Here is a 25,689-nt window from a genome sequence, read left to right as displayed (position 1 = left end):
TTCACTAGCTGTGTTACACGCACTAGAACCTGCCTCCCATCAGGCATCCGGAGCTGATGCTGCTGTTTGCCGTCACTGCTGGGCCTTCCCACACCTCTAGCCTCTCAAGGACTTAAGTGTGGGCAAGGGCAAGAAGAAAGGTGGAGGAGGCTCTGAGCTGTGAGACGTCTTCCCTTAGGTAATCAAGAGTAACTAGATATTCAGTAAAGCTGCAGGGCAAGGAAGAGGATCTTAGGGATCTAGAACAGTCATCCAGGAGAAAGAGCACTGCTATCTGTATTCTACGTACTATTACAAGTGTCAGGCTCTATGACATGAGGCACTATGTCTTCAAATTAAGTCCAAGTATTTATTAATAGTTCTACCATCCCTCAGGAGTCATGCAAGCGCACTGTGGATGGGAATGAGAATATATGGCAGCTTCTGGTTTGCTGCTTTGATTCTGCCTAGTGATGTGGACAGACACAAGAGGCCAGTACCATATAATGTCATAAGTGTACAATGCGGGAATTCGAGGTGGCATGACCAGTTCTGCTCGGGAGGGGTTGCCTCTGTAAAATTAAAGAAAGCCTTTCCATGTGACTGACAGGCTCCGAACAGCAAGCAGGAGCAGATGGGATTGACAGAGAAAAAGCCGTGCTCAGGAAAGGGCTTTGTCACAATGTGGTAAAGAGCCACAACTTGGTACCATATAGCTATGATGTTTTGTAAAGAATTAGATTCATGTTTTTAAAGCTTTCAGTCATGAATATAATCATGAATGAAATGAAGGAATAGGAAGAAGAGGATGCCATGCCATCCACGAGAGGGGGTGAGGGTGGGGGGGTGCTGTTCATCTTGCTTTTTTGGTGTTGGAAAGATCAGCCCTGCCCTGACGGAGAGGGAGAGGATGAGAGCAGGAGAGAAGTTCCAGAGAGGTTTCTGCTGCTTGGCTTTTTCTTCCATGCCTATCCATGCTGACAGTACTCTGCAGGGATATGAGTTTGAGACAAGGTTACTTTATGCACAGCTTTAATCTCTGATGAGTAGCATGTAGTTAGATAATCATTGTGTGATGAAAAGACATTTTGCAACTGAGTTGAGAAGATTTTCTCCATATTTCACACTGGCCGGTAAAAAGGAATGCTCCACAATAAAGCCATGACAAGCAGGGGAAGGAGAGGATGCTCAGGCTGTTCTGACGACACGGGGTGACTGGTGAAGCCGCTCATCTTCACCCTCTCCACACACATCTGGAAACAAATGCTCATGCGGAAACAGCATCCAGTGACAAATGGGCTACACGTCATTGGGGAGATACTACAATGTTACTCTTTTGAGACAGGGTCTCCTAGAATCTAGGCCTCCAGTTAGTGGCGCTCCCCCTTGCCAAGTTCCCAGATTACAGGCACGTGCCACAAATGAGGCAACACACACCTCACTTCTGCTGTTAAGTTTCCTAGCTAGGAAGTCTACTTTCCAGAGTGCAAATCTGGAAGGTATCCAAATTGTCAAAACTGGAGGCTGGCCTGAAATCTGTAGCTATCCTCCTGTCTCTGCATCCCCAGTGCTGCGATTACAGATGAGCATCACTACAGCTTAGCTCTCGTTGTATCCATCCTGTGCTACCTAACAGTGAGAAGACAAACCTGACCACGTGCACTCAACAAGGAGCTCCCAGCAGTGTAAGTGGTGGCTGGGAGCTCTGAGACACGTGGATATGAGAAGAGAAGGTGAACAGAGGTCAATTCATGAAAGCCCAGACTTCAAAGGCCAGGATGAAAAGAAATATATAAAATAACAACAAAACCCAGTACCAAAATCAGTGTTCATCTGATATGGGTTGAAAGCGATTGGAGGGTTTAAACAAGAAATCTTTGGCAAGGGAAAACTATCCTAAGTTGGTTGAAGGAAAAAGTATTTAAAACTGCAAGAGAAAGACAGACACAGACAGACAGAGAGAGAACCTAGAGTACGTTGTGTATGAAATGAGGCATTTTGAAGAAAAGAGAAGTTGTGTCACTGTTCTAATTAACTTCAAACAACAATCCAACAACCTGTTTCACAGAGCAATTTCCCAAGATTTTACATAATCCACATTTATTCCTTCTTCACAAACTAGGTGATGAGGGTTTAATATGGGCCATGCACCCCAGTGCTAGCTGCAAGGGTACCCTGGGGAGAAAGGAGGAAAAATGAAATCCCTGGCGCACCTTGTGTTCATTTACAACATAGACAAGAGGAAACAAAGCCTGAAGTGCTTGTGAAACCTGGGCGTTTCTCAGAACAAAAAATTAGAAAAGAGAGAAAGTACTGGATAGTTGACTGAGTGCTGGGGAGTCTGCTTTGAAGGAACTATGGAGTAGTGTGTCTAACTTCCACCCACAGTAACACACACACACACACACACACACACACACACACACACACACACACACACTCTTAAATATACATATTTATGTTGATAAGAGGACAGGCAGTTTGCATTTTAAAGCCAACAAGTCTGTAAAAACCAGCAGAAAATTATTTAGATTAGTCATCTTCATTTGTTTAAACCCTAACAGAAGTATTCATTTTAGTAGTGATAAGAAAAGGTATAGTTTACTGGTGGTAAATGTTCTAATACAACAGATACATCACAGTACCTATGTGGAATAGTTAATAATGACTTCAATTTTAAAAGAAAAATCCTTTAATAATATATTTTTAAATGTATTTATTACTTTTTAAATGTGCATTGATGTTTTGCCTGCATCTATGTCTGCGAGGGTGTCCATCCCCTGGATAAATAAAATAAAATAAATCTTAAAAAATTAAAAAGAAAAGGCTTGGTCCAATAATATGTACCTGTAGTCTCAGCTCCCCAGGAGGCAGAACCAAGAGAAATGAATGAACACAGGAATTCAAGGTCAGCCTAGACAGCACAGCAACACCACATCCCATAAAAGGAGAGGGAGAGAGAAGGGGAGGGAGGGAAGAGTTGAAAAATGACCTTTAATGAACAATCTACAAAGTAAAAAACTATCTACAAAGTTTCAAATACAAAAACAGATAGCTGAGCAGGAAATGGTAGGATACAGTTGCCATTCCAGAGCTTGGGAAGTAAATGTAGGAGGAACTCAAGGTCGTCTTCAGCTGCATAGCAAGTTTGAGGACAGAACGCTTCCGCTCCTCCCTTAGATAAATAAACAGGGACGGTGAGACGGCTTGGTGGGTAATTTGGTGGCGGGTTGCTACCAAGCCTCACATGCAGGAGTTCAAGCCCCAGCACTCACATGGAGAACCTTGTGACATACTCTATGACTACCTGCCTCCTCTACCCAAATAAAAGACATAAGTAACTATAAAACAAAAGAAAAATAAGTTTAAAAAATTAAGTTGGCAATATCTGTGTAAGGCCCTGAAAGCAGTGGATTTCCTGAATAAATAAACCTGGAATAAATGTGACATTAAGTAATGCCCAGTACACTGCTTTGAAAAAGAGATGGTATTACATAACATGCTTTAGAAATGTTTCAAGTAAAAGTTTAAAAAAAAAAAAAAACCACCTCTTTTGTGCCCTAAAATTATTTATTCCCAAAGGGATCACATGTAGCTTCTGGTTTGAAAAAACCTAACTTCAGATCTAGCGCAGAGAACAGACTGGAGGAGGGTGAGGGGGACAAACCAGCAGTTATGTGCTAATGCACTAGTCTAGGTAAAGACAGGGGTTGCCGGGCCCAAGGGTGGCAGAGAATAAATTAAAGAAGTGGGCAAATTAAGGAGCTATTCAAGTAGGTAGAAGACAAAGGTTTGCGTCAGAATGGATTCAGTGGGAAGGACCAAGAAAAGAATCAAGGTGCCTTCTGTGTATCTGGCTTAGGCAACTGGGTGTGGTGTTTTTATTAAAATAAGTTAGGAATGGCTAGGAAGGGAGGAAGGGAGGTACGTGAAGCTGTGGACATACTGAGTTTGAATTCTTATAAACAACAACAACAATAACAAAAATCCCAGACGGCTTTATATAAATGCCTGTAGCTAAGAGACATCGGAGATGGACACAGAGATTCAGGGTCACTCTATCATTTAGTTGGGAAGTAAACCAGAAAACAAATGTAATGTCATGTCATCTGAAAGCTAGGTGTCAGGTGAGAGAAGACACACTGTTGTTTGGCTAAAGGTCTCTGGTGACTGTCTGCAGTTGTTCTGGTGGTGACAAGACACACCACAGTGACAGAATGACAAGTCAGGGACAACGCATGCAGCTCAGCAGCCTGGACAAAAAGAGTAAGCACAGACAGAAAGACAGACAGACAGACAAGTAGAGGAAATTCGAGGGCAGAAGAGGTGGGAACAGAATGGAATGGGTTCCAGGAGGAAGAGAAGGAGCTGATAGGCTAAGACTACTGATCCAGAGCAGAACCCCAGGGACCCGGCTCGCAGAGGCGACACGCTGTCAAGTGTGCCTGGGGAAGGAGAGCAGGCTGTTGGGTCTAACGTCTACTCTCATGCAGTTTATAATCTGTTCCCACCTAAAACGTAGGGGTCTCTTTCAAAAGCTGGAGTGGAGACAAGGTGACATTCAAAGAAGATGATCTGACTGCAAACACTGAATTACCCAGCAATAGTAGGAGAACCAGTTAACTCTGATCCTAACATTTACAGAATGCAATTCCTCAGGGTCACACACATGTAAAGTACTTCCAGGAGCACAAAGGATGTGATTATATTTACCGCAAGATGCTCCTTTACAACCTAACCATCGCATTTAAAAATAATTACATGACTCGTAAATTTCAACAGTCAACTAAACCTAATAACTTATTTTTCCACCTGAAATGGTACATACACTGTAATCATCAAGATATGACAGCACTCTCATCGAGACCATTTATTTACTTGTTTCTTTGTTTATATTTTCCAAGACAGGGGCTCTTTGTGTACCCCTGACTAACTTGAAACTAGATCTGTAGACTAGGCTAGCCTCAAATTCACAGAAATCCTCCTGCCTCTGCCTCCCAGGTGCTCTGATTAAAGGTGTACACTGCCACCAGCTGGTCATCATGAAGTTTTTAACGTCACGAAAACTTCTTACATGACCACAAATATAAAGTGTGATTACATAAAAGATTTTTTTTTAATATATAGCTGTATTAGAGGGCTGGAGAAATGGCACCATGGTTAAGAGCACTGGCTGCTCTTTCACAGGACCTGGATTTGATTCCCAGCATCCATATTGTGGCTCCCAGCCATCTGTAACTCCAGTTCCAGGGGATCTGACACCCTCCTTCTGGCCTCCATAGACACCAGGCATGTAAGTAGTGCAGAGACACTCATACAGCTAGAACGCCTATGCATAATAACTATTTCTAAAATGTAGCTATGTTTATGTGAATAAATGTATAAATCATTTTAGTCTCATGTGAACTTAGTGTTGTTTACATTTTATGCTAAAATGGTGAAAACTTTTCAAATCTCATTAGGACTTCCTAAATAGAGATTTCAGGCCCGGAAAGATGGCTCAGCAGTTAAGAGCACTGACTGCTCTTCCAGGGGTCCTGAGGTCAATTCCCAGCAACCACATGGTGGCTCACAACCATCTGTAAAGAGATCAGATTTCCTCTTATGGTGTGTCTGAAGACAGCTACAGTGAACTCATATTAAAAAAAAAAAAAAAAAAAAAAAGAGGAGGAGTAAGAATAAAGAGATTTTTCTGTTTTAATGTGTATGTATGTTTTTGCCTGCATACACAGGTGCTCCACATGCATGCAGTGCCCGAGGAGACCAGAAGAGGGCACTGGATCCCCTGGAGCTGGAGTTAGAGATGTTTGTAAAGTGCCCTGTGGGTGCCAAGACCAAACCCACCAGACCAAGGTGTTAGCATGACCAGCCCCTGAACCATCTCTCCAGCCCACTGTTAATTTTTTATTTCCTTATTTAATAGTCTCAATTTAAACAAGATGTTGTATTTGTATGTATTTGTATCTATGGGATTCATTAGAGGCTGGTGTGTCAGATCTGCTTAAAGGTTATTTTTATTGGTAATTGAAGTTATTAAAATGAGCTATTTAAAAATGATTTAATTATTACAGCTACACTGTAGCTGTCTTCAGAAGAGGGCATAAGATCTGACTACAGATGGTTGTGAGCCACCATGTGGTTGCTGGGATTTGAACTCAGGACCTCTAGAAGAACAGTCAGTTCTCTTAACCACTTAGCCATCTCTCCAGCCCAAAATTAGCTTTAATATCTATATTACATTTAAAATCTTCAGCTTTTACTGACATTATAGTTTTCCTGAGTTATGAGGCATTTACTGTGGTTCTATACACAAAGTAATCTCGAATAATCATCAGAAAATGGTCATAGATTGACACAGATGGCACTTGATTTAAATGCCAAAAAATTAATATTCATATTTCTAGGAATTAAAAACTCAAGCACTTATGACTTTTACAATAATGGAAAATTATCTTGGGTACTAAATATGGTAATTCCCTACAAAAGTTTCACGATTAGAAAAATGAGTATGTCAATACATTGGACTAAAAAGAGCAGTTCGTATAAAAAAACTCACTAATTTTAATTTTCATTGTTAAACATGAAATCTGATATGCAAAGCCTACTGATAAAGTCATGATGATTTAACCTAAAACTGGTTAATTTCCCCTTGATAACTAATCTTCTAACATCTCACCCTTAGAAAACTCCCCTACATTTACCCAATATAAACCTAAGTCAAGAGAAATACATAATTCCTATCATAATTTATATTCATCTGGACTTTCCAATAAATTTCCAGGCTAAAAAGAATTTAGTAATGTCTTTTCTAATATGAAAATTTCTTAAGAAAGACATTTAAATAAGACCACGAAAATAACCTCTAAGCTTTTTTCAGCCTAATTATCTGTGTGTTGCAATTAACGATACAGACAGGAAGTATTCCTGCCCCATCCTCAAGTCTTCCCAAGCACAGCATGAGGCATCCTGCTTACACTCAGTCTAACGTATCCTCTGAGTAGGAAATAAAATACTAAATAGGAAAGCTACTGCTCCAAGAAAGCCTTAGAATCTCAAACCCGGCTGCTCCAGCTCAAGCCTCAATCCCGAAGCACAGTGTATAAACAGAGGTTCCTGCTCCTTCACACTGCAGAAACACTAACACTTGTATGATTCTGCTGCATATGCTTGCTAGCCTGCACTGGGTGTCGATATACAGTGCTGCTTAATGGCTTACAGAATGTTCCAAAGGATCTTTAGATCCTTGTAAAGCAGCATTCCGTCCTCATAAGCAGCCCAGCATCCCTCCATCTGAGGGAGAGTTATGGTGTGCAATGTAATACAACAGTTAGCCTCACTGGTGTGGGAAAGGCCCATAATGACTAAGCCAGGTAGGCCCTAGCTCCTCAGATTAGTCAGTGCCTATCACACTTAGGTTTCTCCTCTTGCTACGTGTGGTTTAAAGCATCTCTTGGTTGATCGGCATGTTAAATTGTTTTAGAAATTATTCTTCAAGACAAGTTAGAATGATTCAGCAACTAAATCTCAAATCCAAGAGCAAGAAATGCAGCTGATTTTTTTCCTCTGAAACAAAATCCCACTAAAGAAAGCCCACTAAGGTGGCCAGAGAACTACTTTACAACAAGCATGTGTCAATCGCCTATACAGTGTGAAAATGAGCATCTGAAAAATAATTTAGAACAAACTGTATAAGGCATGCCTACAGTGTGTGATTTTTGCTGCTATTTTTTAGGTAGGAATAAAGCAACCATGTTCACTAAATTTTAGCAAGTTCATAATTAACACATTGTAAGACGACGTGATTTTTCTAAGTGTCCTTATCCTTTGATTTTTCTTTGCTATTCCCTGCAAATTTTAGCCTCTGCTCTGTGCACTTTTCCTAGCATTTATCACTAGCAACTTGGATGAAACCTTACAATATTTCAGAATTAATCAGTGGGAGATGAGCACAATTCACTGTCTCAGAGGCACCTCTGCAACTTCTTCCAGAGCTCTTTTTAGCCTTTGTTTAAAATTTCAGGGTATTTTTTGAGGGACAGGGAAAATGCACTCTGGAAGGGACACCAATTAAAAGTATTAGCAAAAATAAAGAGATTAACCTCTTTTCAGCAGTTGGCAATATAAGATCCTAATTAATGTTCAATAAAAATTCCAAAAGCTAAACCACAGATTGCTAGCAGTTCACACCCTGAAAATGTGGCCTATTTACCCGGAAACACACAACCTAAAACTAAATACAGATGAAATTCAGACATCACATCTAATATTCGAATTTTAAATCCCGATCTTTGCAAAATTGTCTCATCACAGTCATTCCAAAAGCTACCTTATGTTGGAGAAAAAATTCCCTTTACCCTCTAATCTTCTAAAAATAGATTCCTACTGTCTTTTACAAGAAACAATTACGTTTGCTTATGAGCTCTACCCTATCACCCATATAATCAACACCTAAAAATTTACTTCATCCCATTTTTAATCAACCAAAACAATAACTAAATATTAAAGGAAAAGTCTTACCTAGGTGCTGCATTTCCTTTCAAATGCAAAACGGTTAGATTCCCCTTCTACTAGTGCAGGGTCTGGACATGTCAGTCTGATTGGCAAATATCTGCTGTCCCTTCTGAGGTCACAGCATCCGCAGGGCTATACAGCACTACGTACATTCTCTTCCACATAAAAATCAGACATTACATGAAAGGAAGAGAAAGACAGCCCATTTCAAAGCAGCTGGCAAACCTCCACTGGCAACCTGCCAAGCCTCTGCTAAACCTTCCTGTCTTTCTGAGCATGCTCACTTAAAACCAACAGCATGTTACTATGGCAACTCTGTAGGCAGCCTGTAAGTATGAACCGCCATTCTGATTTCAGATTGTAAAAAGCCAAATGCTGCAGGGGAAGTCAAAGGAAGGAACCAGCATATATTCTTCCCCCCACACAATTCTAGCCGCGGTCTTCCAAAAGCTCACACGTGTGCATGTAAAACAAACAAAAGCTTCTCACATTTTCAAGGCAGAAATTTTCATGCTCAGATAGGTGTTCGCTTTGAATCAACTCATGTTCTTTGTTTTGCCTCTCAACAACTAAAATTACACTAGAAAATCCATCCCATTTTACGAGACACCAGTGAATACAGACAGACAGCATGCGAGCAACCATGGTAACCCCACGGATGATTTCTATAATCTATGATCATATTGTGCACAACATGGCAACAGTGCAAAGAATAAAAACACAATCTACATTTTTTCCTAAGACTTGTCAAGCTGCCAAGTGTGCTTTTCTTGGGGTATAATTAGGATATTTACCCCCCTAAAAGGTTTCTAAGTTAGGAGAACCAAGACCTGGGTTCAAATCCCCCCACTCCACAGTTTGGCTGTGTCAGCTGAGCATGGCTAACTTCTGAGTCTCGGAGCACCCTGAAAGCAGGCTGCTAACAATTACATCAGCACACTGACCGCTGATAAACATGTGAAAATATCTGATCCCTCCCTCGCCCAAATCAGGGTTGTTGATTAACCCTGAAAAGTACTTTTTAGTAACTTCACGCTGAAAACTGGTCCTGATCTATATCTACACTACAAGCCACACAGCCACAAGTCCTCAACCCAATTAAGCTAAGGAATGTTTCAGACAAAAACAAACAACCGAGAGTGAAAATACAGAGGCTTTATTTTCACTAGAAAACGAACGAACAAACAGCAGAGCGGAACCTACCAGCTCTTCTTCCTCCTTTTTGGCCTCTTTTTCCTTCTCCTCTTCATGCTCCTCGGCTGGGCACTCTTCGTCATCACTGCTGGAAGACTCAAGGATTTCACTGATGTCCATTTTCCAATTATCAGGAACAATTCGAGCTTTTAGGAAGACACTTGCCCTTCGCAGCCCTGAAAGGAAGCGTGGACTTGAGCGGTTGCTACAGCACTGAGTGCACGCCATTCAGAGTCTGGAGGCTCAGCCCGAGTCCAGCCATCATTCACAAAATGATACAGGAAATCAGAGTGTCTCATGAGTCACGTAGGTTTTACTACATATTCTGTAGGAGTTTATGCTTGTTTATTGTCATGAGATAGAGTCACTGTGTCCCTATGTAACCCAATCTAGCCTGGAACTTGTGACCTTAATGCCACCACCTCCTAAGTGACACCAAGCCTGGCAAAGATTAGAAACAACCCTTCAGAAAAAAAAAAGGTTTATTTTATTTTATGTCTGAGCATTCTACCTGTATTTATGTGTATATTAGAGTCCACCAGCATCATTAAATCCCCTAGAACTGATTACAGATGGTTGTGAGCCGCCATGTGGGTGCTGGGAACCAAGCCTTGGACCTCTGCAAGAGTAGTAAGTGCTCTAACCACCGAGCCATCTCTCCAGTCCCTCTACTAGAAATAGGAATTGTCAGCCCAGGCCTGGTAGTGCATGACTTTAATCCCAGCAGTTGGTAGGCAAAGGCAGGTAGATCTCTGTGAGTTCAAGGCCACACAGTGAGGTCCAGAACAACCTGGGCTATGAAGAGAGACAACCCTTCTGCACCCCTCAAAAAGATCAAACATGCAAAGTTAAATTTGTAAAATTTAGAAACCAAACATTTTATGGAGACATAAAAAAAAAAATACTACTAAGTAAGAGTGTCGTTCGGGTGTGTCTAACGTATTATCTATCTGTGAGGTTGATACTCAGAAACCAAGGACAGAGCACCAAGGCTAGGAAAATCAAAAACACTCATTCTGTTAAGTTACTGATTGTGTACTGGGCCACATGCAGCCTGCCAAGCACAGGCTGGATATAGGATTTCAAACATTTAACATGGTAACACACAATAGTCAGTATTTGTTATTTTCCAAAGACAGTCCCATTGTTAAAGAATACACTGACTCTGGGTTCTATTACCTGGCTTGGTGCAGAGCTCAGATTCTGGAAGACTGAGGAGGTCTAGTTCCTTAATGTCCTTTCTTGCTACAGAGTAACTATGAAAAAGAACAAAACAGAGAACTAACTATTCATTAAGTGAAAAACATCATTTAAGCAGTCCACGTTAACCCAGACTTAAGATCCCAAAAAATGAAAATTATTTTGTCAAACAGTGTTTTAATACTCAAAGGCCATAAAAATCCTGATCCTTAGTAAAGCCTTAGAGGCAAAGTTGTATCTTTTAAGTTTCATGTACTCAAGTACTCTTACTTGAGAGCCTCAAATTCACAATGTTTCCAAATATATGATGTTCCTATAGACAATAGTTTCAATCAACAGTCATTCCAATACTTATAGATAACACCTATTTTGTTTAATATTTCCTAATTTTTGCTAATTGGCTAAAATATTTAATTATTATACATTATGGTATATTTTTCATAGAGAATATCTTATTCTTATTATTAATGATTAATTTTACTGTTTTAATAAAAATATAAAATTAAGGGGAAGTTTCTAAAAGTCATTTTTAAAATAAAAAGTGAAAATACTTTACTAATAAAGTCTATTAAGAAGCTTCATAATTCATAATATGAAATAGCACATGGTAAAAATAAGAAAATTTCAATTAAAAAACTATGCATACTTTAATTACAAATAAATGTCTTTCATACTGCTGTCATTTGTTATTTTTACATAAAATTTACCCTACATAGACACAGTGAAGTAATAGCCTCTCAGTTTCATCTTCAGTGAGTCCCTTTATGGTGGGCGGCCAATCACTGTGTCCCATCCCTGTGAATCATTACTGGGTGTTTCATTACTCACAATTTAGAATCAATAAATGATCGAACTAAACACTGATCCTTTTTCACTGTGACGTCATCATTGCAGCTGGGAGACACAACCTGGAATACAAATTCAGAATTTATTGACTCCCCTTGCTCAGAAAATGAACATTTTTTTTTATTTATTACTTTCCCCCGAAGCTCTATGTAATCAAGCCTTTCATCTGTTACAAAAGGACTCAACTACTCAGTCACACCCCTCAACAAAAACGTTTTCATTGTTTTTATTATGTCTATTCATTTACTTGTGTATGGGGCAGGGAGAGTTCAAGTTTGCTGTGCTGCTCATGTAGAGGTCAAAGTACAACTTTTAAGACTTGGTTCTCTCCAGTCACCATGCGGGTCTCCTAGGGTTCCACTTCATGTTGTCAGCATTAGTGGCCGCCACCTTGACCTACTGAGCATCTCACCAGGCCCAAGAATATAATTTTAAAAATAACTTGGGGGCAGAGGGACTGCAGAGAGAGCTCAGCAGCTGAGGAGATGCAGGTGACCCAGGTTCTGTTCCTGGCAACCACATGATGGCTCGCAATTGTCCACAACTTCAGTTCCAGGGAATCTGACACCCTCCTCTGGCCTTCATGAGGGCCAGCCACCCTGTTGGTACACAGACATATATGTAGGCAAAACACCCCACACACAAAGAAATAAAGTGAAGGAATGAAAAAGAATTCTGGGTCTGCTAATGTTTCAAATGGATTATATTTTATAAGAAATATCTCAATTGCTAATAGCTCTCATTACTAATAAGTTATAAAAATTTCATTTCTTAGCATATTGGCTTTCTAGATGTTTAACATACTCATTAGGTAATAAAAATTAATAATAAAATATAAGTTAAAAAATACTATCGTTTTAAAATTTAGAGTTTATTCGACCCTAAGTAAGACATTTTATGACATTTATTAATTTGTGCGGAGGGGCATACATGTATCACAGCATTTATAAAGGTCATATGTTACCACTGTCTCTGTCCTCATGTGAGTCCTGGGGATCAAACTCAGGCCACAGGCTTGTGCTTGGCACAAGCATCTTTACATAGGCAACTATCTTCTGGCCCAAGACTTTATTTTGTATCCGAAACAGTAACATTTATGGATGTATGGTCTGTTCTTTTTCTTTTTTTATTTATTTCAGATATGGACTCCTATAGCCCAAGCTGGCTTCAAATTTACTATACAGCCAAGGATGACTGAACTCCCTACCCTCTTCCCTCTGGCACATCACAGCTCGTTTAATTGTTTCTTTCTTTTGAAACAGGGTCTCACTATGTATCATTAGCTAGCCTGGAAATTACTATGTAGACTAGGCTAGCCTCAAAACCACAGCCCTCTGCCTGCCTCTGCCTCCTAGTGCTGGGCTTAAAGGGGCAGGCCAGGGATCTGGCTTTTTATTATCTTTCCATTGTGTGCGCACGCACATGCACTCACAGAGAGAACAGAGGTGTCAGCCCTGTGGGTGCTGGGACCCTCTGAGCACGGGTGCTCTGTCCTCTGGTCCTCTCTGCAGGAGCATGTGCTCTTTTTTTTTTTTTTTTTTTTTTCGGAGCTGGAGATCGAACCCAGGGCCTTGCGCTTCCTAGGCAAGTGCTCTACCACTGAGCTAAATCCCCAGCCCCGAGCATGTGCTCTTACATCACTGAAGCGGCATCCGGCCCTTCATTTAAAACATACACCTTAGTGTGCATCGACTTTAAAATCTCACTGTTAGAAACTTCATAAGATCTTCATAAGGGCATGGACAATTGTCAATTTGTCATAACAAAGTTTTAATTTAGCCTTTGAAGTAAAATAATTCCTTAACAGTGTCATTAGTGAGTAGTTTTTTGGTAGTGTAGCAGTGCCTTGTATTTAAAAACCTTTTTGGTAGTGTAGCAGTGCCTTGTATTTAAAAACCTCAAGCTGGGTAGAACACTCCTAAAGTTAATACGTAACAAACCTGCGTCTTGGACATTGTAGGCAAAAGTTCTATCTCAGAGACACAGGTGGGCTCCCAACTCTTACTTTTTTGTAATTAAGTTACATTAATCCTTAAATAACAATATATTAACTATCATGTGTAACACTACAGAGTCAGATTTTCAAAAAAAAATTTTTTTTAGTGGATTTTGGGGTTTTATTGTCTTTGTTTTTTTGTTTAGTTGTGCTGTTGTTTTGAGATAAGGGCTCTCTGTTTAGACCAGGCTGGCCTGAATGAGAGATCTGCTGGCCTCTGCTTCCGAAGATAAAGTTGTGCAACACTGCACTGGACTGGGTTTTTAAATATTATTGATTACTGTTTGATCTTGGGCAGGGCTCATGCAGCCCAGCATGCCCAGAGCTTGGTATGCAACCAAGGATGACTCTGAACTTCCGCTACTCTCCTCAAGTGTTAGGTCAGAGTCGTGGCCACAGTTTGACATCAGAAAGAAATGCAGGTCTTGTGAGTACAGGTGCTAGTAATTAGTAGAGTAGTTGTGCTCAACCTCGAGTCAACGATGGGCCAGAGGGGCGAATCTAAGACATAAGAGAAAGAACACGACAGGAGGATGATGCAGTGGTCCACCGGGCACAGGACAGTACCAAAGGCGGGAGAGTTGGCTCCAGCTGGCCAGAAGAGGTGGCAGCAAGGTCTTGAGATGTAAATAAATATAAACCTAAGCCTTGTCACATCACCTGGCAGCCACTCTGATGGCGTCCATATTGATTTCTGTAAACAAACGGTCTTACAAGCATTCCCAACACGCAGCACAAACGCCATCTTCTCCAGGACTATCTGCAGAATTAGCTCCTAATTCGCAGGTGACCCTGTGAAGGCCCTTCTGCTTCAGGGGTCAGTGACATTGGCAGTTGCATCCTATTCTTCCCCTCTTCTCCTCCCCGTCAGTCAAGAGGATTCTCTATGAGATAAACAGTCCGAAGCGGTCTTCTTCCTCTCATAGAAGATCCTCTAGTGCTCATCCATTCTCACTCTTCCTGTGTATACAAAGACTGCCATTTCTAAAGCGCTACACATCTAAGTGCATCCTTTCCTTCTATTACTTCCTTATTTTAGTTTATGGGCCAGCGCTAAAAAATTACTACAACTTTTTTTCTGGGGGAGGAGCAGGTTTGAGACAGGGATTCTCTGTGTAGCCTTGCCTGGCTATCCTGGAACTTGCTCTGTAGACCAGGCTGGCCTCAAACTCAGAAATCTGTCTCTGCCTCCTGAGTGCTGGGATTAAAGGTGTGCATTACTACATTGGGTTTAAAAATTGAGTCTATAACTTCCAATGTAGCCTGTTTTATATGTAGAGCGCATGTTCTTGAAAGTCACAATGAGAAGTCCAACACCTGCCTGTCTTCTAAAGAAGGCAGAGCCGAGGCAAACCAAGTTCCCTGTTGTCCTCAGGTAATACTCATTAACTCAGGGTGGGGCAAGGCACACAGACTGAAGCCGTTAACTTAGGGCGCAGTAAGGAAAGTAGCACAGGGAAGAGTGCCTGGCTAGCATGCCCGGGCCTCCGGGTGCAGACACACACACCTCTATTCCGAGGGTCGTGAGGGGAAGGCAGGAGGGCCAGAAGTTCAAGGCCATCCTAAGCTGTTTGGCAAATATGAGGCCAGCCTGAAATATGTGAAACCCTGTCTCAAAAATAAGAAGGTTGGGGCTGGAGAGATGGCTCAGCGGTTAAGAGCACTGACTGCTCTTCCAGAGGTCCTGAGTTCAATCCCCAGCAACCACATGGTGGCTCACAACCATCTGTAATGGGATCTGATAACCGTCTTCTGGCACACAGACATTCCTGCAGACAGAGCACTCAAAAAAAAAAAAAAAAAAAAATCTTTAAAAAAATAAAGTTGGGAGTTTATGGTGAAGAAGTGTTAGATATTCATTAAAAGAATGTGAAATTAATTGATTAAGCAGACTCAGTAAAACTAGATTTAATTAACTGAAAGATTAAGGTTTTGTGTGTGGAATATGTGTGTGGTGCTTGCACACGAACGAGTAGGTGCACATGAACATGTGGATGCATGTGCTCATGTGGATGCTTGTGAACACACGGATGGATGCATGTGCTCATGTGGATGCTTGTGAACACAGATGCATGTGCTCATGTGGATGCTTGTCAACATATGGATGTATGTGAGCATGTGGACGCTTGTGAACACACGGATGCATGTGCTCATGTGGATGCTTGTGAACACACGGATGGATGCATGTGTTCATGTGGATGCTTGTGAACACACGGATGCATGTGCTCATGTGGATGCTTGTGAACACAGATGCATGTGCTCATGTGGATGCTTGTCAACATATGGATGTATGTGAGCATGTGGACGCTTGTGAACACACGGATGCATGTGTTCATGTGGACACTTGTGAACACACGGATGCATGTGCTCATGTGGATGCTTGAACACACGGATGCATGTGCTCATGTGGATGCTTGTCAACATGTGGATGCATGTGAGCATGTGGACACTTGTGAACACACGGATGCATGTGCTCATGTGGACGTGAACTTGTGAACACACGGATGCATGTGCTCATGTGGACGCTTGTGAACACACGGATGCATGTGAGCATGTGGATGCACACGCTCATGCACATGGGGAGCAGACAATGTCTTCTGCCATTCTCCAGACCCTGCACTGCCCTGAGACAGGGTCTCTCACTTAACTCAAACTTGCCTCTTCGGCTAGGCTGGCTGGACAGATGCTTTCGAATCTGCAAGTCTCTGTGCTCACTCCCAGGCCATGCCTGGTTCTTTCCATAGGCACTGAGCACTCAAGCCCTGTGTCAAGTTCTCCAGCTTGCAGGGCAAGTGCTCTTACCAGTGCGCGCCCTCAGGAGTGTCTTGTTTTGTTTCTGAGACCAAATTAGTCTCCACCTCCTGGGCGGAAGCACACTTCCTGTTTTGGACTCTGAGAGGCTGAAACTTCAGCCCTGCAGCACCACATCAGACTATATTGTGGGGATTACTGTGAGATAATCAATCAGGATTAAATGATCCTCCTAAAAACTTAGTTCTAGATAATTAGTCTGGATGTAATAAAGAAAGAACTAAGGGACCCGATGTGGCGGCTCACACCTTGATCCGACAACTGAAGAGACTGAAGCAGGAGCGTGTTATGAATCTGAGGCAGCCTGGACTACACAGTAAGTTAGTTCCTGGCCAGCCTGGACCACAGAGAGACAACAGAACAACAATAAGAAGGACTGAAGAATGGACCTCCAAGAACTGAAGGCGTAAGATGGTGACAGGGCAGAGGGAAAAGCACATCCGAGGGGAAAACCTGAAAGATGTCAACAAATGATAACAGAACGGAGAACCAAACACAATGGCCAGTGTGAGCGACCTGCCTTGATTTTTAAACTACCATAAAATCGTCACTAAATTTATAATACTTCAAAAATATTTTAAATAAATATTTAAAAATCCATTTTCAAGGTTGGAGAGATGGCTCAGTGGTTAAGAGCACCAACTGCTCTTCCAGAGGTCCTGAGTTCAATTTCCAGCAACCACATGGTGGCTCACAACTATCTGTAATGGGATCTGATGCCCTCTTCTGGTGTGTCTGAGGACAGCTGCAGTGTACTCATATAGATAATAAATAAATAAACCTTCAAAAGAAACTCCATTCTCAACAAATAGCAGAGCTGACTAATTTTGCAATGAAACTTACCAAAGCAGGATAGCATTCGGTGCTCTCTGCTGTGGATGACACACTTACAACTCTTCCTAGAAACTCATCATTGAGACGCCTCTTGTCTTCCTCTTCCTCTCCACTGCTTTCTTCTTCTTTTTCTTCTTCAGTGCTAAGAGTCAGAGAACATGGCCATTATCCTAACAATCCATAGTGTACCACACCTGGGCACATCGAGGTGCTTGCCATGGCTTCTACCCATTCTACTGGCTCCCAGAGCTGCTGCTCCATTCTCACTGGGGCTGAGGAGATGGACAGTCTCCTCCCTCAAACAAGTAATTGAACCACCTCAGTAAGTAACACTTGCGTTTGCTTCACTGGGTCAGTGAATACCTGGGCTTCAGTTCCTGTGCCAGGACAGAGAAGCCTAACTGTATCACCAAGTGCACTTTTTAAAACATACCACCTTTCTGTTCTTTAATGCCGTGGGAAAATGATGCAAGTTTAATTTTCTAGTAGGGTATAAAAATAGCCCAGAAAAAGCATATGTGGGTTTAATCAGATATCTTCTCTGGGATAACTATTTACTTTTAAGTGTCCACAACAAGCATTAATTATAAGTCTATCCTTTTTAAACAAAAATGAATATGTATTCTTTTAAAATCCTGATGAATAGTAGCTGAGTAATCTGACATGCTCTTGAAGCATCCTGAGTACCCTGATATCTGCCATTCACTGTGCTATGCAGGGCTGCTAACTATCAAATGATCTGGAGGCACTTGGACCCTTTTCTTCTTGCGTGTTTTCCTTCTCCTCTCACAGACCCGTTACCTAGAAACCACCATGTCTTTCTTTACTTTCTGCACTGATGACATTGCCTTGTCCTTACTGCTCTCGCCTCTGATTGCTTGGTAGAGTGCCCTGCACTGAACTATCAGCTTACTCAACTTACTAAAAGTTGTAAGTATTAAAGACTACAATACTATGTTATGAATACAATACCATTAATGACTTATTAGATAAATATGCTAAGCACTTGCTATACACAGGAACACATAAACACTAATCCAAACTGGCAAGACATTATCAATCCCACTGTCCTCAGTTATAAACTAGTGAGTGAGTGAGAGAGAGAGAGAGAGAGAGAGAGAGAGAGAGAGAGAGAGCATGTACATGTGCCAAAGTACATACATATAGGTCAAAGGACAGCTTGCATGACTTGGTGCTCTTCTTCCATCATATAAGGAATCAAACTTAAATAGTCAGGCTTGGTAACAGGGCTGTTCCCTGTAAATCATCTTACTAGCCCAGGAAGATTTTATTATAGCTATGACAACCAAATTTAAGTAAAAAATAAAGGTGGAGTGAAAAGTTACAAAGCCATCGTTTTGCTCTAACAGTCCTGACATACGAAAGGAGCCACAGCGAGTAATTCAAAAAGGAGGACAACGTTTGAGAAAGAGTGGTTTATCCAGATGCAGAAGGCTCCACACACACTGTTTCTCTGTCAGGGAAAGTCTATGCTCAGGAACTAAGCACTCACCAAAGCACTGTCAGCAATTATGGGGCAAACAGATGCTGTGTACCTAGTGGTGTGCTCATACTAAGAAGAACATACACCACTTACCATTTAATTGTATAACCTTAAATCTATAAAAATGAAAAACCCCTGAAAAAAATCTGCATCTGCCTGTACTCTGTCCGTATCACCAAAGCTAACAAGTGTTTATAGATTAAAGGGAATTCACGAACCACATCAGGGAGTGCAGCACAAGCCCATGACCTTGGTTTGGAGGCAGCTAGGACGACAGCTGGACTCTGAAAGCTGGCAGGCTCAAGTAACAAGATGCCACAACGTACAGTGTGAACCAGGTAGACCAGGCTGGCCCAGGACTATGGACCACGAGGCCAAACGGTCAGGGGTTTGCCTGTGGGTTACATGTGAAACTGAATGTTCTGATTATAATAGTAGTGTTTTACATAAGTGCCAAGAGCTGTGATGCTGTTTCCTTCCACACGGCTCAGTAAAATTATAAAGCTGAAAAATAATTGTCTATACAAAAAGATGGAAAGACAAGGCAAATAGGCCAGAAAGATTAACACTGTTAATCTAGACAAAAGATACATGGAAACCGTTTGTATTATTATTTTTAAAATTATTTGTAAACCAGGCAGTGGTGGCACACACCTTTAATCCCAGCATTCAGGAGGCAGAGGCAGGCAAACCTCTGCGCTCAAGGCTACCCTGGTCTACAGAGTCAGTTCTACTAGGGCTATAGAGAGAAACCCTATCTCAAAACAACAACAACAACAACAACAACAACAACAACAACAAAAAACAAAACTAAAACAAACCAAAAAAAAATTGTTTTTAAATAAAAAGATAAAAATAAAAAACTACCAGTAATTATTTAATAAAGGAAAATCTTACCAACTAAAGATTCTGTCAAGGCAAATTGAAATAGTATTTTGGAAGTGGAATTTTCACGAGGTCTGTATGGAGTAATTAAGAACAAAGTCTGCTGAGGGAAGAATGTGCACCTTGCGCTCTGGGAATGTTACCCAGCAGGACAGTCATTCTAGGAAAGTCAACTGTGAAAGGCTCTAACACCATCCATGTATTAACCACATATGAGAACTCACATGGGCAGTGAGGACCTCCTCCCTCTGTTTGTCTTCTTTGCAATGACTGGCGTTCCAAAATGCTCCGGGTTTGTTAAAGGAAGCTGATCGAGCGTCTGCAGAAGAGACAATGAACTCAATTCACACTTCACTTCCCTATCATTTGCTGCAGTTCATATCAGTCCCAGCCAGCCTACCTCGCTCTCGGCAAAATGTCTCTCCCCTTTCAGGCAAAGTGAGGTCCGCCTCAGAGTTCTCTCATCACCGTCATCAAACACTGCAAGAAGCAAGAGATGTCTGAGAATCTACGCACATCATTAAAAAACAATGTGAACAATGTTATTACTGCTAGTCCAGAGCTTGTGGTGGTTTGAATGGATACATTGCCTCACGTGTTTGAAAGCCCACAAGGAGTAGCACTATTAGGTTTGGTTTTGTTGGAGTGGGTGTGGCCTTGTTAGACAAAGTGTCACTGTGTGAGGCAGGGCTTTAGGGTTTTACAGCTCAAGCTCCACCCAGTGTGAAACATATCCAGCCTCCTCCTGGCTACCTTCAAATCAAGGCATAGAACTCTCGGCTCCTCCAGCATCCTGTCCCCCTGCACGCTACTATGCTTCCCACCATGATGAAAATGGATTAATCCTCTGAAATTGTTAAGTCAGTCCCAATTAAATGTTTTCCTTTATAAGAGCTGCCTTGGTCACGGTGTCTCTTCACAGCAGTAAACCCTAACAAGACGGAAGTTGGAACTGGGAATGAAATATTATTGTGATAGGCCTGGCCACGCTTTAGTTAGGAGGAATGTGGATTGTGGAACCTTGGATTAGGAAAGCAGCGGAATGTTTTAAGTCGGGCTTAATGGAAGCCCAGTAGGAAATGAGAGACAACGGTGCTTAGGGTGATTTGAACTTGGGTGCTGGCTCAAAGATTTTCAGAGGAGAAGAATCTTAGTATGTTGCCTAAAGATTGTTTTTGTGATATTTTGGTGAAAAATGTGGCTGCTTTTTCCTCTTGCTCAGATAGTCTGCCTGAGGCTAAGGTGAGATTTAGATTAATTGCTTTGGCAAAGGACGTCTCAAAACAGCCTAGCAGATTCTGTCCTGTGGTTCACTCGTGAAGAGCATTTTGGCTGAAGGTAGAAAGCTGAGAAAGAATATAAAATGTATGGTTCAAGGGTTAAAGGGGCACCATGAAGGAGAATGGAGCTAAATCCTGTGTTAAAGGAGATAAACACCTTAAAGATATCAAATGGAATTAGGAGAGTGGTAACCTCAGGGCAAGATCCCCCCCAGAAAAGCTTCTATCTTGTGAAAAGGAATTAAAAGCTTAGGTCCAGGTGTGGCGGTTCCCAGCACTCAGGAAACAGGCATGCAGGTCTCTGAGGTCAAAGACAGCCCTGTCTACACAGCAAGGTCCAGAACAGCCAGGCTTAGGCTCAAAGAAACCATGGCAAACAAAAGCTAGTGAAGATGTTACTGAACAAGGGGGACCATGTTCCAGCCCCAGCAAACAGCAGAATCTGCCAGCTTCGACCACTTTGTTCTAGCTTTAGATCAAGGATGGACTTTCCCTGAGACTAAGGAAAGGCACTGAGGCCATGAATTTCAGGGATGTCCCTGAATGGAGGCTCAGAGAGACCATTGTGTGAGGCAGCCAAGGTTGTACCTTTGGCTAGCGGCGCAACTTGGTAATGTGTAAGAGTCACCCAGGTGGTACTGGTTTTGAAGGTATGAAGGAGTCATGGAGAACAGCTGAGACTTGGCGCTGTGAGAGGGCAGGAAGGGTCACTGGTAAAGGTTCAGTCTCATTGACAGTTGAATGCCCAGGATTGAAGGGGTCATGCAAATAACTTGAGGTTTGTCGCAATGAAGAGAGTCTATTGGTGAAAGGACAGCCCTGTTGTAGCAGAAGACCTGATCATTTTGGACATGCCAGTACCACAGAATGACCACCAAGAACAGCAGCAGCAGCAGCAGCAGCAGCAGCAGCAGCAGCAGCAGCAGCAGCAGAAGGCGAATTCCACAACCTGTGAAGGTGAAGCCTAGATTGCCTTGGAGACCCCAAAAGGTTGGAGATGGGAGAGCCATGGGGTATCTGTCAAGGAAAGCTGCTAACAGGGAGTGCAACCAACCTAAGTGAAAGAAGTGTGTTGCAGTCAACAAAGATGAAGAGTTGGAGATCTCCAGTGCTGGGACATCAGATACTCAGCTGCAGAGTTTGGGGTTTCCCCAGATGGCTTTCAGTCTTGCTTCGGTCTCACCTTTCCTTACTGTGCTCCCTCCCCTGTGTTTTAGAATGGTAATACATACCCTGTGTTACGATATGTTGGAAGTATGTGGTCTGCTTTTTGATTTGGGGATTATAGGGGATTATAGTTAAGAGATTACATGAATCTCAGAGGAGACTTTGAACTTTGGACTTAAACACTGTTGAGATTGTGATAGACTATGTGGACTTTTGAAGTTGGGCTAAATGCATTTTGCATTATTTTATGGCTATTAGCCTATGGGGCCAGGGATGGCCCCCACAGAGGGGCACTATTAGGAGGTGTGGTCTTGTTGGAGTGGGTGTGGCCTTGATAGATTAAGAGTCACTGTGGAGGCGGGGCTTTAGGATTTTATATGCTCAAGCTACATCCTGCCTCCTGGCTGCCTTCAGACAAGACTTGAACTCTCAGCTCCTCCAGCACCATGTCTACCTGCACACTGCCATGCTTCCCACCATGATGATAACTGGACTAAATCCCACTGTAAGACAGCCCCAATTAAATGCTTGCAGTTTTAAGAGTTGCCTCGGTCACGGTGTCTCTTGACAGCAACGAAACCCAAACTAAGACAGAGCTTAACAACTCATTATTTCTTACTATGCTCAAACCCCTCTAAAATGAATAAGTCACAGTTGTCATTTTAAGATGTCAAACAAGCGTAGGTTAAACGGCTGCCCCTGAAGTCAACTGCTTAAGTATCCCCACTTGTTTTCAGTGTCTGCACTGCAGAATAATCTAGACAGTGACTTAGTCAAAGCACAAATACAAAATCGCCATGATCCTTGACTCAATAAAATCAGGTCTCTAAAAACCAAAGTGTTATGTACTCTTCTGCATGGTTATTGATTAAGTAACTACAGTTTTCCCAAATGTCTGATTATTTCCTGTTTCAGGTTTCTTGAGATAGGGTCTCTCTACTTCGCCCTGGTTGTCCTACAACTCACAATGTAGACTAGGCTAGCCTCAAACTTACAGCCACCCTCCCTGCTCTTATTCTGTGTGTGATTTCTGATAATGATGATAGATTATGTTATTTCCACTGATTTGCCCAATGACTTCTTACACTGGAAGCAATGGCTACCCAATTCTAATATTTCCATAATGCAAGTTTTTTCTTTAGGAAAGGACACAAGTAATTAAAAAGGAAAAGCAAAAAAAAAGAAAGAAAGAAAGAAAGAAATATCAAAAATATTTTAAACATTTTGTTATTTATTTATTCAGTGTGTGATAGTATAAGTGTGTGCGCACGGGTTTTTTCTTTTATTAGAAAAGGACACAAGTAATTAAAAAGGAAAAGCAAAAAAAAAAAGAATTAACAAAAAGATTTTAAACATTTTGCTATTTATTTATTCAGTGTGTGAGAGTGTGAGTGTGTATGCACATGAGAGTGTGAGTGTGTGCGCATGGACGCGTGCCCTCGCCATGGCGTGCATGTGGGGGGTCAGGAGATGATGATGTGAGTGAATTAGTTCTCTCCTTTCACAGGTGGGTTCCCAAAACCAAATTCAGGCTGTCAGGCTCGGCAGCAAGCACCTTTACCTGCTCAGCTGCTGAGATGTGGTGAAACTGCCTGGGCCGTGAGCATCCACTGGCTGGGGCTGGGCAAGTAAAGCACAATTCCAGGCTGGTCTAGGCTACACAGCAAGACTCTTAATCAACAACCACATCTAAAATAACATCAGAAACACCTAGAAACTTCTTGGAAGTGTATGTATCATGCCATTAAAAACAATCAGTAACTATGCATACATTTCAAAAAAATCCAAGTAAGGAATTTAATAATTTATCCCTAATATTCAAAACCCTAACTACAGTATTTGATGATTTTAAATGTTGAAATTTTCAAAATGTATTGGTTCTAAGTACCTATCACTTGACATTTAGTTGTCCAGAATTATACAAAAATAAAATACAAAGATAAAATCCTTGCTTCAGATAGTAAATGCATATTCATTCCAAAGTATTCATGCATGTTACAAGCAACCATATTTCTAGGAAAGGACATATAACTTACAAAGGTTACCATCATCCTAGCAAAGGGGAGGCTAAGGCAGGAGACTGAACAACATGTCTCAAAGTAAATAAACTTAAATCTGAATAAATAAATATTAAATATAAAATAAAAATGAATAAAACATCAAAACAAATTAAAAAGCACGGGTCATTACAATGGCTGAAGTGGTAAAAGGCACTTGTTGAGTAAGTTTGACAACCTAACAGAGATGCCCAGACTCCACAGTGGGGTATTACTAAGTCACGTAACTAGTCCACCTAACCCTTTTCCTAAGGAGTACACAAGGTGTGAGGTGTGTGGTCTCAACCTGTGATCCTGGTCCTCTAACACTCAGGATGCTGAGACAAAAGGATCACCAGGAGATTCAAGGCAGCCTGGGCTACACAGTGAAATTCTCATATCAAATACATACATACACACACACACCCTAGACCCCAAACCACCCTTTCAAATCAGAGTCCTGGTTTTCATACTAGACAGAATAAATTGGTATAACGTCTTAGAATTGGAATCCTGACTTCTATCCAGGTGTGATGGAGCATGCCTTTGATCCTTGTACTTGGGTGGCACAGACAGGTAGATCTGAGTTACGGCCAGCCCAGTCTATATAGCGAGTTCCAGGACAGACAAGACTACATAGAAAAACCTTGTATTGAAAAAAAAATCAAAAATAAATACATACATACATACATACATAAAAAACATAAAATACATAAATAAGAAAGAAAAGAAAACCCCAACTCTTTTTTAATCTTCTTTTGGATTTTTGAGACAGTGTATTTACTGTAGCCCTGGCTGTCCTGGAACATGCTATGTAGACCGGAGGGGGGTGTTTTGGGGGGAGACGCCTCAACCTCATAACGATACACCTGCCTCTGCTTCCTGCGAGCTAGATTTAAAAGCATGGGCCTCTGACATTATTTTTTAATGGGTGCTGCTAGCAACTATTTTGCCTTGCCTTCAAATCACACACTTACACTTAACAAATAAGACTCAAGAAGTTTCTGCAAGGGCTGGAGAGATGGCTCAGTGGTTAAGATTACTGGCTGTTCTTCCAAAGGCCCCAAGTTTAGTTCCCAGCAACCACATGGTGGCTCACAACCATCTGTAATGGGATCTGATGCCTTCTTCTGGTGTGTCTGAAGACAGCAACAGTGTACTCACATACATAAAATAAATCAATCTTTTTTTTTTAAAAAAAAAAGTTTTTGCAAAAAGCAATCTATAGGTTCGATATTTGCCTACTTCTGCCAGTTCTTCCTCGGAGATGAAATGTATTTTCTAGTGAATATATTTTACATGCAGGGGACAAGTTAAGAAAAGAAGAAGTGGGGCTGGAGAGATGGCTCAGCGGCTAAGAGCACTGACTGCTCTTCCAGAGGTCCTGAGTTCAATTCCCAGCAACCACATGGTGGTTCTCAGCCATCTGTAATGGGATCCGATGCC

General features: G+C 41.6%; 1 protein-coding gene across 1 annotated transcript in view; it reads right to left on the bottom strand.

The window, feature by feature from the left end:
* Window positions 1-25,689, bottom strand: part of Arid4a (AT-rich interaction domain 4A) — a 69,742-nt gene that overhangs the window by 28,177 nt on the left and 15,876 nt on the right. Inside the window, exons 6-11 of the mRNA XM_032907901.1 lie at window positions 20,161-20,240; window positions 19,985-20,079; window positions 17,381-17,513; window positions 11,713-11,792; window positions 10,864-10,940; window positions 9,694-9,860 (exon numbers count right to left, since the gene is read on the bottom strand). Coding sequence (XP_032763792.1) covers window positions 9,694-9,860; window positions 10,864-10,940; window positions 11,713-11,792; window positions 17,381-17,513; window positions 19,985-20,079; window positions 20,161-20,240 — 632 coding nt within the window. The remainder of the gene's footprint in view (window positions 1-9,693; window positions 9,861-10,863; window positions 10,941-11,712; window positions 11,793-17,380; window positions 17,514-19,984; window positions 20,080-20,160; window positions 20,241-25,689) is intronic.

This window comes from Rattus rattus, chromosome 7, assembly GCF_011064425.1.
Source record: "Rattus rattus isolate New Zealand chromosome 7, Rrattus_CSIRO_v1, whole genome shotgun sequence".
NCBI classification, from domain to species: domain Eukaryota; kingdom Metazoa; phylum Chordata; class Mammalia; order Rodentia; family Muridae; genus Rattus; species Rattus rattus.
Note: the sequence above shows the minus strand (reverse complement) of the source record. Positions and strands in the feature narration are given on the sequence as shown.